General features: G+C 35.3%; 4 protein-coding genes across 6 annotated transcripts; 1 reads left to right on the plus strand and 3 right to left on the minus strand.

Annotated features, from left to right (window-relative positions):
- The first annotated feature begins 4,935 nt into the window (after positions 1 to 4,935).
- Positions 4,936 to 10,458, plus strand: LOC110020354. 2 transcript variants are annotated; one of them, XR_002293517.1, is made up of 3 exons: positions 4,936 to 5,689; positions 9,842 to 9,964; positions 10,184 to 10,458. XR_002293517.1 is itself a non-coding variant. In XM_020718424.1 (1 exon), the coding sequence occupies exon 1, from the start codon at positions 5,062 to 5,064 to the stop codon at positions 5,677 to 5,679; it is 618 nt and encodes a 205-aa protein (XP_020574083.1). In that variant the 5' UTR covers positions 4,937 to 5,061; the 3' UTR covers positions 5,680 to 5,968. The 2 variants fall into 2 exon arrangements, 1 of the variants encoding a protein (XP_020574083.1); XM_020718424.1 differs by lacking the exons at positions 9,842 to 9,964; positions 10,184 to 10,458 and having other exon boundaries at positions 4,937 to 5,968.
- A 631-nt stretch (positions 10,459 to 11,089) lies between these two features.
- LOC110020352 (cyclin-P4-1-like) lies at positions 11,090 to 12,061 on the minus strand. Of its 2 annotated transcripts, XM_020718422.1 has the most exons (3): positions 11,613 to 12,061; positions 11,376 to 11,442; positions 11,090 to 11,291 (listed from the first exon to the last, which is right to left on the minus strand). In XM_020718422.1, exons 1-3 carry the CDS (start codon positions 11,963 to 11,965, stop codon positions 11,166 to 11,168), a joined length of 546 nt encoding a protein of 181 aa, XP_020574081.1. In that variant the 5' UTR covers positions 11,966 to 12,061; the 3' UTR covers positions 11,090 to 11,165. The 2 variants fall into 2 exon arrangements, with proteins under 2 accessions (XP_020574081.1, XP_020574080.1); XM_020718421.1 differs by having other exon boundaries at positions 11,090 to 11,442.
- A 1,911-nt stretch (positions 12,062 to 13,972) lies between these two features.
- On the minus strand, positions 13,973 to 15,034 carry LOC110020340 (cyclin-P4-1-like). The gene is made up of 2 exons (XM_020718404.1): positions 14,571 to 15,034; positions 13,973 to 14,420 (listed from the first exon to the last, which is right to left on the minus strand). Exons 1-2 carry the CDS (start codon positions 14,921 to 14,923, stop codon positions 14,183 to 14,185), a joined length of 591 nt encoding a protein of 196 aa, XP_020574063.1. The 5' UTR covers positions 14,924 to 15,034; the 3' UTR covers positions 13,973 to 14,182.
- A 1,295-nt stretch (positions 15,035 to 16,329) lies between these two features.
- On the minus strand, positions 16,330 to 17,244 carry LOC110020301 (putative glycine-rich cell wall structural protein 1). Its single transcript, XM_020718355.1, has one exon. The coding sequence runs from the start codon at positions 17,108 to 17,110 to the stop codon at positions 16,598 to 16,600; it is 513 nt and encodes a 170-aa protein (XP_020574014.1). The 5' UTR covers positions 17,111 to 17,244; the 3' UTR covers positions 16,330 to 16,597.
- Positions 17,245 to 18,203: the final 959 nt, after the last annotated feature.

The raw sequence follows: 18,203 nt of genomic DNA on the forward strand, positions 1-18,203 counted from the left end.
TGTATGGTATATACCATAACTTAAAAGAAATATGATTTCTTTAGGTATGTTGGAACCAAGTAGCTATTCTTTTAAGGCTGAAAATAGTTGTATTAAAGTAACTAAAGGCTCTTTAATTGTAATGAACGGAGTTAGAAATAATGGTCTATATTCACTAATCGAAGGAACTGTAATTGGTAACTTTTCTAATGTTATTCAATCTGAAAGTAACATGCTCACAAAGGTTCTAGCTGCTGCTAAGTTCAGATATTGTCTGGACTTAATGGACTCTACTAAAGTTTAATAGCCCGTTGTGGCTGAGAAGATGGAATCATCATCATGCAATTTTGTAATTGAGAGTCAAGGTGGAGAATTATTGCGATGACTCACAATTCTTGGACTAAGGCAATGTTATAAGTGTAATTCTAACAACTGTTGTTAAAGAAGGAAATGAGGCTTCTTATTGGTTAATCGATCTACTTGGGGAAGGCTCGTTAGTTATAAATAATGAGGGATGCACGTTGAGAGGGTTGAAGAGGAATGAAAATAGTTTGTTAGAATGAGATAAGGAGAGATTTTATGAAACTGAGGAGAAGATCTTGGGAATCTTGTATCGGGTTGATGAGAGAGAGAGAGTATGGCAAGAAAGCTCATCTCTCAATGATAATGTTGTGTAACCTTGTTGATTGCCTTAGTGAATTAATGTTTTTTCCCTTCCCGTGGATGTACTTCTTATGGATCGAACCACGTAATCCTTGGTGTTCTTGGTTGCATGCTTGTTTTCTTGTTCTGTGTCATTTAAGCTAGTATTTGGTTCTTTGTGTTGCTCTTGGTTAGTTTCTATTATAGGGTGATTGGTAGATACATCAACATAAACTAAAATTTAAAAAAAAAAAAATCTAATTTGAAGTACAGAGTATAATCCACTTTACCAATTGAGAACAAACGATAATGCTCAAGTTTCTTCTCCCTAAGGCTTTATACAAAGTTCTTGATCTGTTACACATTTATTTTGTAGCTATTTTTTTCAACTCTACATGATTAAATTTTGTCTCACCAGACTAACAATACGGCCCCCAATTATGTTGGTAATTAAGAGATTATGTTACCTTCTTATTTGGACTATATGCATAAAATATTAAAAATAATTTCATAGTAGGCAAGTCAACAAAGATTTTATAAATGGGAAATTTACATGCATATCACACAATTCTCCAGCTTGTACGTATCTAACACCTAGAGTTTGATATCTGCACTCATAACAATTTGGTTGCATAAAATTACGACGAAAATATTTACTTTTTCTTTTAACAGGTTAAAAATAGATGTATTTTTTGTAATGTTTAAAATTTGATTGTTATGTATTTAAATATTAAAGCTTAAGCATTAAATATGTAAATACTTAAGAATTGTGTGGTCTGTATGTAAAATGCTTTTTTTTTAAATTAGTTGCTAAAAATGTTGGATGACAATATTCTAAATTATAACTTTAATGTGCTTATATTTAGTTATTAAAAATATATTGTTGAATCCAGATTGTTTGATCGATCACATCTAAGAAATAGAACGTAGTGACTGATGAAGACATAGGAGAGAGAGAGAGAGAGAGAGAGAGACTAACCTTGTAGGTGTGAATAAAGTGTTTCTGGGTCTATTAGACCCATTTTATTTCACTGAATATAGTGACTGAATAAAGTGTTTCTCGGGCTATTAGACCCATTTTATTTCACTGAATATAGTGACTATGAGAGACAGGAACCAAAAGCCCCCAATACATGTTATAGTTCTCCTATATAAAGAAGATAAAAAGGAAAAAAAAATACCTTATTAACCTTGCTTTTAAAGAGAGTTGTAGGTTTTTCTAGTCTTTTATTTGGACTGTTAGATCATCTCGAGATTCACGCAGATTATTTTTTGGGTGTCTATATTAAATTCTTCAATTTTCTTGATCCTTGATAGCAACAACTGTAATAAGAACAAGAAAATTTTGAGAACAAAAAACATTATCACATGAATCAGTAATGATAATCCCTGTTTAGGCACTTTTTGTGCTCCGTTCTAATATGTTTTAGGTTATCTTGCAAGCTCCAAAGCATTTTTCTCTGAATTGACTCTTTGATCGATACTACGGATCAACTTGTTTGATTTTGTCACTTCGAGTACTTTTTTATTATTCTGCTTTTTAATTTTTAAGTATAGCAAACATTTATAAAGAAGTTTTTTTTTGTAAGAAAACCCTTTATAAGGAAGCTCTTTGTAACTTTTCATATATGAAAAGAAGTGTTGAAGTTTTCGGTCTGTTAGACATTTTACCTTTACCACGCAATTTGTTTGCTAAAGTAGCTTGTGATAATATTGGTGTTGGTTGATGACTGGAATCTTCATAAAGATCGCGGACTTGCCTCCCACCTACAACATCATTTTTGGCCACCCGTTGCTAAATCGCTTTGGAGTTATGGTGTTCACCTACCACGTTACAATTAGGTTTCCAAGAGAAGGAAAAGTGATCAGTATTAAGGGAGACTTAGAGCATTTGTGAGTCTTCTACCTCAGCAGTTTGAAGAGTAGAGCAGAAGTCGCTTGCTTGCCGAACCGAAGGGAGGGTAGCCTTGAGACCGGTAAGATCACCTAGGAGACCCCCGTCTCCGAAGACTAACCCGATAAGTCTTTCCTAGTAAGTGAAAATTTTGATGCAGTGCTCCGAGAGCTGCTAATTCAAACACTTCAAGGCCATCGCGATGTCTTTGCCTGGTCCGCTGTGGGATGTCAGAAAAACCGACTGGCGTTGCTTGTTAGCAATCGAACGTCAGCCCTATAGTCTGATAAATCAGGCAGAAGACGGGGAACTCGACGATCGCACTGGTTGGACCCACAAGGGAAGAGGAGTTGAAACTGCAGCAAGTGGGATGCATCTGAGTTGTGCAGTATCCCTCATGACTCTCGAACATCATCATGGTCCAGAAGGTCAATTGGAAGTGACAAATGTGTGTCGACTCACTAATTTAAACACTGCCTGCCCGAAGAATTGCTACCCATTGCGGAGGATCGACATCCTAGTGGACACAACTGTAGGTTATTCCATGATGAGCTTCCGAATGCTTTCTCTAGGTATCACTATATCAAGATGCACCTGGTCGATGCTGAGAAGACCGCCTTTATCATGGTTGAAGATGTTTTTTTTTTATATATATAATGTAATGTCATTTGGGGCCAAAAAAGTTGGGGTAACATACCAACATTTGATGGATGTAATATTTAACAATAAAAAAGAAAAACATATTGAAGTCATCGTAGATGATATCCTTGTGAAAAACTGAACGACATGACAACATATAAAAGATCTAAAAGAAACCTTCCAAACTCTAAGAAAATATAATATAGGTTGAATTCCTTAAAATGTACATTTGGAGCCTCAACTAACAAGTTCTTAGGTTACCTTCTAAGCCCCAAGGGCATAAAAGAGAACTCTGACAAGATCTAAGCCCAAAATTTGAGGATTGGGCCGTGGCGCCAAGATTGCCCGGCCTAGCACAAATAGAAGACCAGCAGACCGCAGAGCCAAATTCGCCTAGTCAAGCACAAATAGAAGACCGGCAGGTCGCGACACTGAGATTGTCTGACTTAACATGAAACAGAAGATTGGTTGACCTCGGCACCAAAATGACTCAGTCCTACCCGAAATATGAATATCACCAGTCATTGCGCCAAAGATTGTCTGGTCAACCACAAAATAAAAGTGTGTATGGCCGCAACATCATAATTCGACGACCTAGCCTAATGTAATAAACCGCAACCAAAGGGTGAGATTCTCCGACCGGGAGCAAAATTGAAGAGTAACTGGCCATAGAGCAAAGCTCGCAACCCATTCTAACCATCTATTTACATACATACAAGATCCTTCGACCAGAGGGATAACCCACGAAAACGAAAAATAATAAATAAGTCACAAGAATCGTTTCTATTCACATATATACTGAGAGAGAGAGAGAGAGAGAGAGAGAGGAGGAGGGGAGAGAGAAAAGGAGAGAAAAACTTGCCCCCTCGGAGCGAGTCTGGGTGTTCTGAGGCTCTTGAATCATTTTATTCTATTAAAAATATACGTTACAAGTGGGAGAGACCCAAAAAGTCAATTTACATGAAAAGTCCTCCTTTGGAAAAAAAGTCAGTCGAGGATAGCCAATTTGACAGACAGACTCAATTGATCAATTATTTATTTAAACATAAATTTTAAATTTTTTTTGGTAAAAGTATACAAATCTCAATGCAAAAAAAATATATTTATACTTGTATAATGCTCTCTCCATAAACATCATTTGAGGAATTCAAGTATTTCTATCCTTTTGTTTTCTTCAATCAGACAAATACCTTATAAAATAAACAAAATCAAATGAACAATTCATAGCATTAACAGTTGAAAGATCTACCCCTTAAATGCAGACATTATTTCACTGAAATAAATAAAAACTCACCGATTTATCTTTCATCAATAAAGCGACCATTAAACCATAACTGATACGTTTTTCCAAACTTAAATTAAAAAACAAATGAAAGTAGTTCTTAAATCAATTTCGTTCCTAATGAACGCCCCAGCAAGGCATAAATAGCCCTTAATCCCCTGTAAACCGGAAAAAATATTTCATACGGACGGATCATGATCGTAAATCAGGTGATCTATGATTAAAATGTATTTTAGTGGGCTTCACCTAATTTTTTTTTATAAAAAAAAACTGAAATATATCCTGACCGTAGATCACCGTGATCTACGATCATGATCAGACATCGCATACATCTTTGCATGCGGTGTCCGTACGCAATAATTTCTCTAATTACAGACATCGCATGCATCTTTACATGCGGTGTCCGTACGCAATAATTTCTCTAATTACATAAAAATTTCTTGGTATATCTGTAACTTTCCCATTTTTTCCTATTTTGTCCCAGCACAGAACCTTAAAGCCTACCGCCTACTCTCCTGGTACGACTTACGAGTCTCCCCGTCTATGGGGAGTCCAACCTCAGTGCCGTCTTCTACAAATGAACCCTAAGTAACCTCACAACTTGTTAGACCTAGAGGAGGAGCTAATGGCAACCCACGGTGCCAACCTCCGGCAATTCGGCCTTCTCTCAGCAGCGAAAGAAGCAGCAGAAAACGCTCGCTTCCACGCTCGCTCCGCCCGCCGAGCCATCACCCGCTTCGCTCGCCCAGGCGCCTTCTCCTACCCCGCCAATCGCGCCGCTGCAGCTTCCCGCTTCTCACGCAACCTCGCCGCTTTCCGCGGGCACTACTCCCTCCTCCTCTGGTTCTCCCTTCTAGCCTTCCTCTTCCCCTCCCACCGCGCCACGATGCTCTTCCTCATGGTCATCTCCAAGGTCGTCCTCTCCTACGCCGTCCTCCTCCGTCTCTTCCCTCACTCCGCCATCCTCCACCGCATACTCGACCGCCGCATCGTTGCGGGTGTCTTTCTCGTAGTCGTAATGGTCCAGCTCGCGCTTGCGGGAGCAGTTGTTTACCTATTTATCGCGACTGCTGCTGTTGCGCCGATCGTGGTTGCGCACGCCGTGTTCCGGACTGCCGATAGTTCGTTGGCCGCAGGGGCAGGGGAGAATGGCAAACTTGCCGGTGAGACGATTCCGATATCTGAGAAGAAGAACGCCGATTTGGAATCTGGTGGAGGGCAGATTTCCGATCGATCGGCCTAGGGTTTCGTCCGTCAGTATTACGCTAATCTTTATTTTTTAGTGTAACATCTACAAAATCATGTTTTGCTCTTTTTTAGGGAAATTATTTTAGTTTTTGCCTTTATAAAATTATATTGTCCCCCACGAATGCATAGTGAACAACGACTGCTTTACCCTGCGCTTAGCACACACGTTTTCCATTTTCTTTCTCACATGGAAAGAATGCTACAGCCCAACTAATTCTGCTTTTCTTGCAACTTTTGTTGTAGCAGCTAAGGTTTATTCGGTAATTGAATGCTTATGACTTGAGGCCATTTTGCAATATCTGGAGGATTGTGGTTGTAATTTGTATGTTTTTGGCAGATTTAAGGTTTTCTTATTGGAGATAATTTTACATCCGGACAAATTTGCCTCCCGAGTTCAGTGGGAACTTGCCACGTCACAAATGAGCCCCACTGTAGTGCGCTGGTTAGGTGGGTTTTTAAAAGGGTGAAACCCACTTGCCACGTGGCACACTCTCACTGGACTCTAGATGCAAATTTTGCGTCCAGAGTCTCGATGTAAAATTTTTGCTTCTTATTGAGGTCTTCTTTAGGAGATGGATGATGATCTAAGGACTATGACATGATTTATTTTACTTTTTTCATTCTTTTGCAAATGCTTGGGGTTTCAATTATGCCCCTAAACCTTTTTTAAGTCAATTAAAGTCTACTTGATTTAAATGTAGAAATATATAGTGCAACAAATCCAATAAAACCAAATCACCTTGTTAATTGGAATTCATAAGCTTATTATTAAATGAGAGGATGCAAATGGTTTTGTAATATTAGGATTGAAGATAGTAGTATAGCATTAAATATACTTTCATAGGAATTTAGGGCTGGAGGAATCATAAAAATTTACTTGAATAATTATGATGGAATATCATGCATGAACATTCCTCACTTTGATATTTGTGTAGCATGTAACATTAAATATATTTATTTGGGACTTGAAGGATTGCTTGCTTTGGAATATTTAGTTATAAACCTCGTGTGTGATAATGCTTACTAAAGTGAAGGGAAACACTATGACTCCATTCGATATTATTGTATTTTTTGTGTGTTATAGTTTGTTGTGTTGTGTTATTGGGTAAAGCAAATGATGTTTCGATAAAGTATTTTTTAATTTTTATTCTATTGTGCTATAGGAATTGTGGTTATGTAGTAGTTTGGTAAAAACATATAGGCACTGGTATGAGTTAATTGAATGATTGAACTGAATATCATTATGACATATCTTTATAATATAATATTTTAATCATAATTTAGTATGCGAATAATTAAAATAATTATTTCATCCTAAAGGCTTATTCTAAAGCATAATTTATTAATAACTAGCTTTATAAATTAGTATTTATGTTACAAAATGTTAGAAAAAAGAGGGTAATTGTTAGTATTGATCTAACTAGACAAAGTTTTTAGTTGGAATGAAATGGACAATAAACATGTGATGACATAATTTGTACTTGATTTTGTAATTGCATATGGGGTTGTTATAGCAAATGAAAATTTTATGAAATGTGAAGAGCTTTTAATTACTTTCAGAATTGGAGCCATTAAATCCCAAATTAACTTTTTCTCATTTGAAAAGAAAGAAAATTTTCTTGCAACAATGTTATACTGGTTTTCATAGAAGCATGTAGCTTTACTGTAACAAAAATTAATCAAAATGAAATGAGAAGAGTATCAAATTACATTAAAATTTGGAGCCACTAAATCCGAAAAAGCTTAGTTTTTACTCGGAAGTAAAGAAAAAAATTTAGAAAGACTATAAGGTAATCGTTGGAGAATGTCTGACAATATAACATGAGTATTACTATGGATATATGGCTAAAGGCTCTGAAGAAAATGTTCAAAAAAGATAATTTTCTTAAGAGAAAATGGTGGAACTGAAGGATAAAAAAAGTTCTAGTGAGTATGAATGCTATCTCCAGAGTGCCAAAACTTTGTTGATTTGATGAAGATTCTCACAGTTATAGTGAGTATGAGTGCTCAGGAGAGTTGATGGAAATACTTAAAAAACATTTGCCTCAAAAAGGACGAGTTCAAACTTTGTATCAATTTAACTCATCAGGTGGATTATCCATACATAAAAGAAGATGAATACCAAATGGTGTCTTTGCTTTCGATTTTTTCCCTTCACTGGTCGTAATCTTCCTACTATACGTTATGTTGTATATCGAGTCTTCTGGTTTTGGATTTTACATTTAGGTGATTGCTTGTCTGTTGGGAAATAAAAATTAGATTCTGCTTGATGAAATTTGAAGGTTAGCTTGGATGTGACAAAACTATGAAGGATAAATTCTAGAATGATTATATTAAAATGTTTGTTAGTTTGATATTTATTAAAGTGTCAACTTGTTAGAAAGGGTGTTTGGGACAGTTTTCTCGCAACATTATCTTTGATACAGTTACCACAGATCCGGCTTGTTATTGTTTTCTTGCTGAAAATTTTTGTAGTGGAAAATTATGTTTGAGAGTCTCATCAGCTAGAGTGCTTAGTTGTAAAGAAGCTGTTGTCTGATTTTTTTTTTTAGAAAATATTGATATTACCCATAACACTTTTTAAAAAAGTTCCTTCCCTGTAATAAATTTACAACTATCTTTGTTCTCTTGCAAAAAGCTACATCTTCCTCAATCGAACCTAAAATTTGTTTTAAAGGATCTGAAAGAAAATTGAGTATACATAATGTATCTTGTATGAAAAATAAGGTAGTTGAACATAAATTTTAGGTGGTTTAGGCATAAGCAGTAATGGACAAAAAATGAACCACCAGACATGCAGATAAAATTTGTTTTTAAGGATTAAGATATAAAATGAGCAGGCCTATGGCAGCATGGTAGAAAATGTTGAAGGTAAATGGTGAAAAGTAGGTCTAACACCTTATATGACACAAGTATCATCATTACTTAATGAAATTATTCTAGATTTTTTCTCAGCCTTCAATAGATTTGATGCAAATTAGTGTTCAGAGAAATTGAGATTCATGTTTTTTTTTTTTTTTTGGTTGGATTTTATTTTATTGTGCTTTTATTTTCATTCACTGTGTCTGCAAAAGAAATTCTTATATTTGAGGGATTTTTTAATTGTAATAATAATTTTGTTTTTCAATTACAGCCAATCAAATGGTTAAATCTTGCACATTTCTTCATTTTGTAAAATATATTTTCAATTTTATTTTGGAGCTTGTATTTTGGCTTTTTATTTACTATTTATTTTCCTGCTCGCAATAAGGTACCCGTATGGCCAACTTATCAGAATTTTAAGGTTTTCGCTTATTTGTTATCATTATAATTTATTGTTATTATTATTATTATGGCGCATAATTATAATTACTATTATTATGGCGCATTTAGGTACATACCATCCAATTCTTATCTATTTCCATATCTAACACCTAAATTTTGCTCTTTACATTTATATAGCTCAAACCTTTCAAATCATATAAAAAGTACCACCATTTTAACCTGTGAAAGGTGAATACACCTGTTTTATGCATTTTTATGCATGATAAGGTAGTAGGTACATAAAAATTGAGGAATATGTGTGATGCGTGCTAGAAAATTCAGTGGAGTAATATATTATCGTCTTAGCGTGATACGAAGATTCAACACTTATTCAGAAAAGAGAAAACAACTAGTCGGTACACTAGAAGTTTTTTACGTGGAAAACCTGTAAAGTAAATAACCACAGAGCCTGGTCTAGCTGAAGAGTTTCATCATAAATGATTACAGTTGCAACCAATTTTTCCACAAGCTGGAAAAACTTAGAAAATCTCGCAAGTTATAACGTTGATGTGCGGATAAATTTGTGGTCAGGAACGGGCGGCGACTGATAGCAATCGACAACGGCTGACAAGTGGTTGTCGACGTCAGGTGGTTAAATTGACTATAAGTTTGTTGAAATCTGAGCTCTGCATGACTTTTTATCAATATATGAATATTTCTTGCTCAAAAGATTACTTTGAGATCCGTGCAATGCTTTGAGAATTATACTCCATGATGAGAATTTGCTGATGGCATATAAAGGTGTTGGATATATGTAAATATATAGGAATTGAGTGGTATGTATGTAAAACTTTTATCATTACTTTTTCTTTTATTAAATTAATTGTTGTTGATAATGGTTTAAAATTTCTCAGAGGCGTACAGATACCAGTTTCTATGGTGAAAAAGGTTTGCGAAGTCAGTACGCAGCTCTTCGTCGCTGCTGCATCCATTGATTCACGGCTGCTTAGCAGCATCATTCAAATCATCTTTTTGTGGTCATTGTCTTTTTATATTCATTTCATGTATATTAGACACACATATGCAAGAAAATCTATTAATATTTCTTTATTTAAATTAGCAATAAATTTTTTTCTTATGGTGTAATAAATACCATCTTCTTAATACTTAAAAAGTGAAATGCGTCTTTTGATGCATAGGTGAGATGACATATATATAAAACTTGAAATTTAGGTTTTAGATATGTCAATACACAGGAATTGAAGACGAGCTTGTCGAGATCTTAGGCTTCATTTGAGAAGGCGTCAAAGTTTTGTTCGGTTGGAGTGAACGCTCAGAAATTTTTGATTGGTGAAACAGCAGGAGACGAACATCTGGTGAAGGTCTTTCAGAAGAGCGATAAATTTTCGTTATTTCAAGTCGCAGTTTGTCTCCTTCGGTTCAATGAATGTAACTTTTAAAAGAAATTGTATGAACGATGCTGCAGTTTCAAATGAAGCTTTTTAGTCAACCGGAAGTTTGATTTTGAAAGAGTTGTTCTTCGATGATGATAAAAGGGATCAATACACTTTGATATTTTTTATCTATTTATTTATTATTATTGTTGTTTTATAAATTTTATAAATAGATAAGAATTGTGTCTGTAATGTATCTAAATGCCCCAAAATATAAAAATTATAAAAAGAATTGACTTGAGTTTTCTTGTCTCATATGTTTAGTAGGAAAAAAAAATAACAAAAAGATAATTTTTTCTTTTATTTACATTTTGTTCTTCTAGTTGGATAATGAGAATCTGAATTTTCACTTTTTAAAATCAGAATTACACCAATTATCCTTTTTTTTTTCTGATTTTACTAAAGTAAAATGTATATGAAATTTTCTTAATTCAATCAAGCGAAAAGAGATCCACAGCAAATAAATTATTTTGATCGATTATAATTATTGCATAACACTAAATTTATGAAGGAACATTGCCTTACATACCAACAAATCTTTTCGTAAAAACCTATGGTATATTATTTATAAAAAGATTGCATTATACGGAAAATAGCATACCCCATTAACAAAAATAGTTTCATTAATGAAAGAAGTGCAGGTTTCCTATCAAATTCAAAAACATTAAAGAAAAGCGACAAACACTCTTTAATTAGAAGAGAAAATCGGCAACTCATCTTGCTCTGCTCTTCACCATTCAAGAAGAAACAAAATATTCGGTGCACAAAAAGAAGCCAAAATCCTCTAGTGCTCAGTATCCCATGCCATTTGTGTTTCTAAATCACTAAAGTCTTCCCTCAGCCCACTTCCGTCTTCTGCTAATGAGACGAAGCGCAACATGTGAGGAACTTCCATGTCCAAAGTGTCCACCTGTCCTAGCAGAAATGAGAGGTAGCCACAATACGTGCTTGCAGTGACATTTAGATTGAAGCGCAATCCAAACAAGAAATTCACCTCCAATTCATTCATCTCACAAACACTGATTCCTCCCACAGTCGCAAAGTGCACATTGTCATGGTTACTGCAAACCAACACAAAGCATGAATTTTCTATATTATTTACAGAAAAAATCAAAATTCATGATTTTTAATTGAGAAATTAATGACTAAATTTGTTCTTCTTTTATTTTGTTTTAACATAATATATAAGAATGAGAAAGAAGGAGAGCAAATTAAGGTTGAGAAGACAAACCTCCCATCCATGAATTTGACAGAAGTGAGGATGCTTGTGATGAGGAAACGATGTACATTGCTGGAATCTAAAATGACGGAGGGGTTGAGATAAAGGAATCGGTCTACATAAATGTAGGCAATTATATAGCAACTTAAGCTGCAATCTGTCCAATAAAAGATGTATTCAAGATATCTTTGAATGGAGAATGCTGGGATAATTGGGCTGGAGAAGGTCTCTGCTGCTCGTGGGGGCTGGCGATTCTGCTCTTGAGAAATTGCGAGTTCATCGTTTCGTTTGGCCGTACGTTCAAAGAGAGCCGAGAGGATGTTTATTACAAGAGGCATTTTGTTCTCACGCTCTACTATTGCCATTGCTGGACCCGAAGCTATTCTTCTTCCTCTTGAGTGCGAGAAGGCGAGTTTCAGTGTTTGAGAAAATTTTTGCTTTTGTGGAATTGTGGGCTGTTAATTGAGGAGACGATGACAGTTATATATGAAGATGAGATTGCCATATATAATGCCATGTTTATTTTTTTTAAAGATAAATTATAAATTAGGAAAGCGTTGATTTTAAAACATAAAGCGTTGATATTTTGAAATAAATTAAGAAAACGTTGATTTTTTAAATTTTTTTTTTTTTAATGGTTGGGAATCTTAGCATGCAATAATAATAAATAATCTCTCATGCAGATTACATGCGTTGCATAAAGCGTTTGTATATAAGTTTAGGGATATATTATTATGTATTCTAGTAGAGCTAAATTCACCGTATCCTTGCAGCTTCAACGGTGAGAGGGACCTTTCATTCCACAAAAAGCCGACTAATATTGCAAAATCCATCCTTGGGCTTTGAAATTACTTAATTCCTCCTTGCTTTTTTCTTTTTCAGCCTTTCCAAATATAAAGGGAATGTTTTTACTTTTTTTAAAGAGTTATTCCAAAGACATAAATGTTAGCGCTCGAGGCCGCGTCGCGAATCGGCGCCAACTCTCGCTCCCTCTTTCCCGATCGTGAATCGAAACTTCCCGCTCCCGCTCCTGCTCTTCCGTTCGCGCGACCACGTCCCTATGGGTATAACCCGCTCATGTCTGTGAAGCGAAGCATCCCTTCGCTCCTTTTCTGTTTGTGATAAAAGGCTTTGGATGGCTCTCCTACGGTTAACGAAGTCACGGCTTTTTTCTTCGGGCTTCCTCAGGATAGAAGGAATGAAGGTGCAAGAAGTAGTTCCTTGCGGTGAAGGAAGAAGAAAGAAGAAGAACAAAATTGTTCTCCCTTGGCTTCTTTTTGGTAGCTTGTGGCTGAAGAGAAATTGTGTTTATTTCTCTTGTAAGTTTATTTCTTCGGTGTATCTCGGTGTAGAGTTTCTTCGGTCAGAGAGAGAAGAAAAGATAGAGCTACGAAGGATGACAGATTCCTCTTGTAAGTCGAGGTGATCGACTGGTGTAAATTTTTCAAGTAGTAAAATCCTCTGCAACTCCGTGGATGTAAGCAATTTGTCGAACCACGTAAATCTAAGTGTTCCACAGTGTTGTTCTTTTTTTGTGTGATTTTTCTCGTTCTATTTTTCGCTTTGTCGATCGTTCTCTTGTTTGATTTATATATATACCACAACAACTGGTGTATCTAAAGATCTCGCAACAATAATAAAATGAAAAATAAATAAAAATAAAGAGAAATTTACATATATATGGAGCACACGATTCTTATGTATATAAATGTAATGCACCTAAACTTTCATATTTACATATATATAATATTTAAATGCCATAAGCCTATATATGAAAATGATATATTTAACTTTCAAAATAATTAATAATACTATTTTTAACGTGATATTGAAGATTTTTGTGCTATAATAATTGTCTTGGTATGATATATGTATATACATAAGAATTGTGTGTAATCTATGTAAATGCCCCCAAAATATAAAAATTATAAAAAGGATCGAGTTGAATTTACTTTTGTCTCAAATGCATGGTAGAAAAAAACTAATAAAAAGATAATTTGTTCTTTTGTTTGGATTTTGATCTTTTATTTGGATGATGAGAATTTGATTTTTTATTTTTTTTCTTAGGATTGAGAATTACATCAATTATCCTTTTTTTTCTGACTTTATTAAAGTAAAAAGTATATGAAATCTCCATAATTCAATCAAACAAGAGAGATCCAAAGCAAATAAATTATTTTGGTCAACTCCAATTTTCACATAACAGTAAATTTATGAAGGAACATTGCTTAGCATGCCAACAAATTTACCATCTTTTCGTAAAAACTTATGATACATTATTTACAAAAAGATTGCAATATACGGAAAAAAAACAGAACATCATAACATAAGAAAAACAGTGGAACTGAACTTTGCAATATGGCATCCCCATTAATAAAAAGAGCTTCATTAATGAAAGAATCGCAGGTTTCCTATCAAATTCAAAAACAAAAAATGTGAAGCAACAAACGCTCCTTAATTAAAAGAGAAAATAGAACTCTCCCCTTCACCATTCAAGAAAAAACATAATATTCTGTGCAAAAAAAGAAGCCAAAAACCTCCTCTAGTGCTTAATCTCCCATCCTATTGCTGCTTCTAAATCACTAAACATCTTCGCTTAGCCCACTTCCGTCACTCGCTAATGAGACGAATTGCAACAAGTGAGGATATCCAATGTCCATAGTGTGCGCCTGTCCTAGCAGAAATGAATGGTAGCCGCAATAGGTGCTTGGAGTGATATGTAGATTGAAGCGCAATCCAAACAAAAATTTCACCTCCAATTCATTCAACTCACGAAGACTGATGCCTCCCACAATCGCATAGTGTAGATTGTCATGCTTACTGCAAGCCAACACAAAGCAAGAATTTTATATATTATTTACAGAAAAAAATCATGACTTTTAATTGAGAAATAACTAAACAATTTTTTTTAATGTCATATATATATGAATGAGAAAAAAAGGAGAGAAAATTAAGGTTGAGAAGACAAACCTCCCATCCATGAATTTGACAGAAGTGAGGATGCTTGTGATGAGGAAACGATGTACATTGCTGGAATCTAAAATGACGGAGGGGTTGAGATAAAGGAATCGGTCTACGTAAATGTAGGCGATTACATAACAACTTAAGCTGCAATCTATCCAATCAAAGATGTGTTCGAGATATCTCTGAATGGAGAATGCATGGCAAGTTGGGTTGGAGAAGGCCTCTGCTGCCCGCGTTGGTCGGCGATTCTGCTCTTGAGAAACTGCGAGTTCATCGTTTCTTTTGGTCGTGCGTTCGAAGAGGGCCGAGAGGATTTTTATTACCAGAGGCATGTTGTTCCCGGGCGTTGCTACTCCCATTGCTGGTGCTGAAGCTTTTCTTCTTCCTTTTGCGTGCGAGAAGGGTAGTTTCACTGTTTCTGAAAATGCCTACTTTCGTGGAATCGTGGGTTGTTAATTGAGGAGACGGTGACAAATATACGAGATTGCCATCTATAAATGCCATAATTATCTTTTCTGTTTGTATTAATAAATTAGGAAAGTGTAGAAGGAATAAGAGATTATGTTTTGCAATTCTGTGAACCGCAAAATATTGAATTATGGGTTGGCCCTATATTTAGAAAATAATGGGTGTAAGCTATGTAGTTTTCCTAAAAAATTATTTGTCACCGCATTTTCTATTTAATTTTAGGGGCATTTCATACATACCACACAATTCTTACCTATTTTTATATTAACATTTTTATTTTTCTGTTTACATGCATGCCACTCAAATTTTTAATATTATATAAAAATGTCATCTTTATTATCTTTAAAAAAAAAATAGAACTTTTCATATGTTTATGACCCTAAAATGTCATAAATACAAATATCAAGTTTTAGGTGTTTGATATGTAAATATATAAAAATTATGTGATATATATGTGCCGAATCATGAATCGTCTTTCGTATTGTTAGAGAATTCCCAGTAGAGCCGAATCATAAATCGTCTTTCGTATTGTTAGAGAATTCCCAGTAGAAAATTAGGGGGAAAAGTTGGTTTACTCATTTTCTGAGCCCCTATTTATATGGACATATTTGTACACTTATAGAAAAGAGAGAATGATTAAAAAAAAAACTGTCCTTAATACAATTAATTCGCTAATTTTATATCAGATTTGTGTCACAATTAAAATGTAATACAATTGTTCTTTGTTGATCGACAAATTTATCTTTTTTTCTTAAGACAAAAAACAAGTGTGGCTGCGCGATACTGCTTCAATGCGTTGATTTTTTGAAATATATTAAGAAAGTGCATAGGAAATCAGAGATTATGTTTTACAATTCTGTGAACTGCAAAATATTGAATTATGGGTTGGCCTTATATTTAGAAAATAATAGGTGTAGCCTGCTTTCCTAAAATTTCATATATGACCAATATTAGTCACCTAAAGCGTAATGTTAGATATATATCAGATCATATGTTTAATTTTAGGGTCATTCCATACATACCACACAATTCTTAGCTATTTTTTTTATTAACGTCTTAATTGTTATGTTTAAATGCATAGCACTAAAATCTTTAACATTATATGAAAAAGTATCACCATTGTTTTCTCTTGAAAAATCTAAATCAACTTTTCGGGCACATGTTTATGACACAAAATATAAACATCAAATTTTAGATGTCAATTTCAATAATAATAATAATAAATAGCAATGAGTAAATAAATTATTTAGTAAAAAATTTCATCTTTTTAGAGATATCAATAATCGCATCTATTTACTTAATGATTATTTCCCTTAATCACATCCATTGTAACGACACGACCAAACAAAAATTTACTTGACATCCAAATTACCTTATTCATTAATCAGTGACCCTGATATGACATGGTTGGTCAGAAAAAAACATTAAGGAATGTTTTTAACCCTTCATAGGCACATAATTACCGAGTTCAAAAACATTAAATATACAACCTGAAAATTTATTCTCTCCCTTAGTGTGTAATTGTGTATAATTTACACAACCATTTAAAACAAGTAGATTTGGGTTCAATCATCTCCATCATCACCTCGAAACCACGGAAACTTCCCCCTCCAAGTATTCGTATCACCGCCCCTACCACCACCACCACCAAAACCAAAACCAAAACCAAATCCATGGGCTCCCCTGCGAGCTCCATTACTATCACTACCAACTCCACCTCGACCGCCACCACCACCGCCACCTCCACCGCCGGAACCCGAGCCAGTCCCGGATCCAAAGCCGAATCCAAAGCCATGACCGCTACCACTTGGGGACTCCGCAGATCCCGAACCATAACCCCAACCGCTCCCAGGACTTGAGCCCCATCCCCAGTTATAATCCCAGCTGCCACCGGGACTAGAGCCATGGCCCGAACCAGAGCTGCCATCTTCAGCCTTCGGTGGTGGCCGAGCCGCCGCCGCCGGAGACTCGGCTTCTAAACCGGCATCCGATTCTTTTGTCAGGCAATTGCTCTCAGTTTTACATGAAACAGTGCATCCAAAAACAGCAAGCAGAGAGATGAAGAGAAATGCCTGCATTTCAGTTTTGTGGAGGTGTAATTATGAATTTTACATGGATTTATAGGACTAGTGACTGAGAAAAAGTTGTCATGGATTTTGAGAGGATGCCTTCTTCTTTATGGAAAGTAGGCGGATTGAGAATAAGCTATCCGTGAAAGCAATGGGGTTGATTTCTGGCTGTATTGTGCTTTCTTTTATATATTCCACCACCGCCCTGCGCCCACCCAATTAAGGCCTGTCTTAATTACCTTTATTTTTTCGTTTTATCAAGCCGTAAAATTAGACTAATGGGGCCAGAAAATGTATATGTGGTGGATATCTGGAAGTATTATTTTGTCGCAATTGAATGTAGTGGACAGTAGGTAGGTAGTATGACATTAATGATTAGTTGATTTTTTATGAAAAACAGGCGCCACTTTAGATGCATGGAAGAAAATTTGGACAGTTATAGAAGGTGATGTAATGATGTTGGTAGTTTGCGGTTGGAATAGATTTTAAGAAAATTTAGCCGATGTTTTTCTAATGTTCAAGTGTGTGTATGTTTGACTCTCTCTCTCTCTATGTATTTGTATAAATTCACCCAATTCTTATGATTTTATCTATCTTTACTCCCAAACTCTCATTCTTACAAATCAAGCACCTAACTTATGGATTTCACCGCTCCCTAACAGTAAAATCCACATTTTCAATAAATAGGTTGGGTGCTTGGTTTGTAAAAATTAGAGTTTGGATGTGAGATAAATAAAACCATAAGAATTGGGTGTTGTGTATGTACGAATCTCGAGGATGTCAAACGATTCAGAATGAAGAAAGTACAATAAAGAAGGGTGCATCAAAAGAAGACCAAGAGGCTTCACTTTGTCGATTGAATGCAGCCATTCGAGTCAAGGACAAAGGTTAACTGAGGCTGGAGAAGGACAAAAAGAACAATCTAGGTCTAGATTAATCGGACTTGAACAGATAGATCGACACCCAAGCTAACCACTAGAGGAAAGTCGAGTGAAGGTATCCACCTACCTCTCAGCAGATCCATCCCAGGGCGAGAACATGATTCATTGTCATCACTAGATCTCCCACAGACCCTTCCAAGGATTCTTCTCAGAGACCAAGA

This window comes from Phalaenopsis equestris, unplaced genomic scaffold, assembly GCF_001263595.1.
Source record: "Phalaenopsis equestris unplaced genomic scaffold, ASM126359v1 Scaffold000094, whole genome shotgun sequence".
NCBI lineage: Eukaryota > Viridiplantae > Streptophyta > Magnoliopsida > Asparagales > Orchidaceae > Phalaenopsis > Phalaenopsis equestris.

What these genes read in the sequence shown, in the direction of transcription:
- LOC110020301 (XM_020718355.1), bottom strand. Translation starts at nt 17,110, where the DNA reads ATGCAGGCATTTCTCTTCATCTCTCTGCTTGCTGTTTTTGGATGCACT.
- LOC110020340 (XM_020718404.1), bottom strand. Translation starts at nt 14,923, where the DNA reads ATGGGAGTAGCAACGCCCGGGAACAACATGCCTCTGGTAATAAAAATC. An exon ending in GTCAAATTCATGGATGGGAG is followed by an intron (nt 14,421 to 14,570) that starts GTTTGTCTTCTC and finishes GTTGGCTTGCAG; the next exon opens with TAAGCATGACAATCTACACT.
- LOC110020354 (XM_020718424.1), top strand. Translation starts at nt 5,062, where the DNA reads ATGGCAACCCACGGTGCCAACCTCCGGCAATTCGGCCTTCTCTCAGCA.
- LOC110020352 (XM_020718421.1), bottom strand. Translation starts at nt 11,965, where the DNA reads ATGGCAATAGTAGAGCGTGAGAACAAAATGCCTCTTGTAATAAACATC. An exon ending in GTCAAATTCATGGATGGGAG is followed by an intron (nt 11,443 to 11,612) that starts GTTTGTCTTCTC and finishes GTTGGTTTGCAG; the next exon opens with TAACCATGACAATGTGCACT.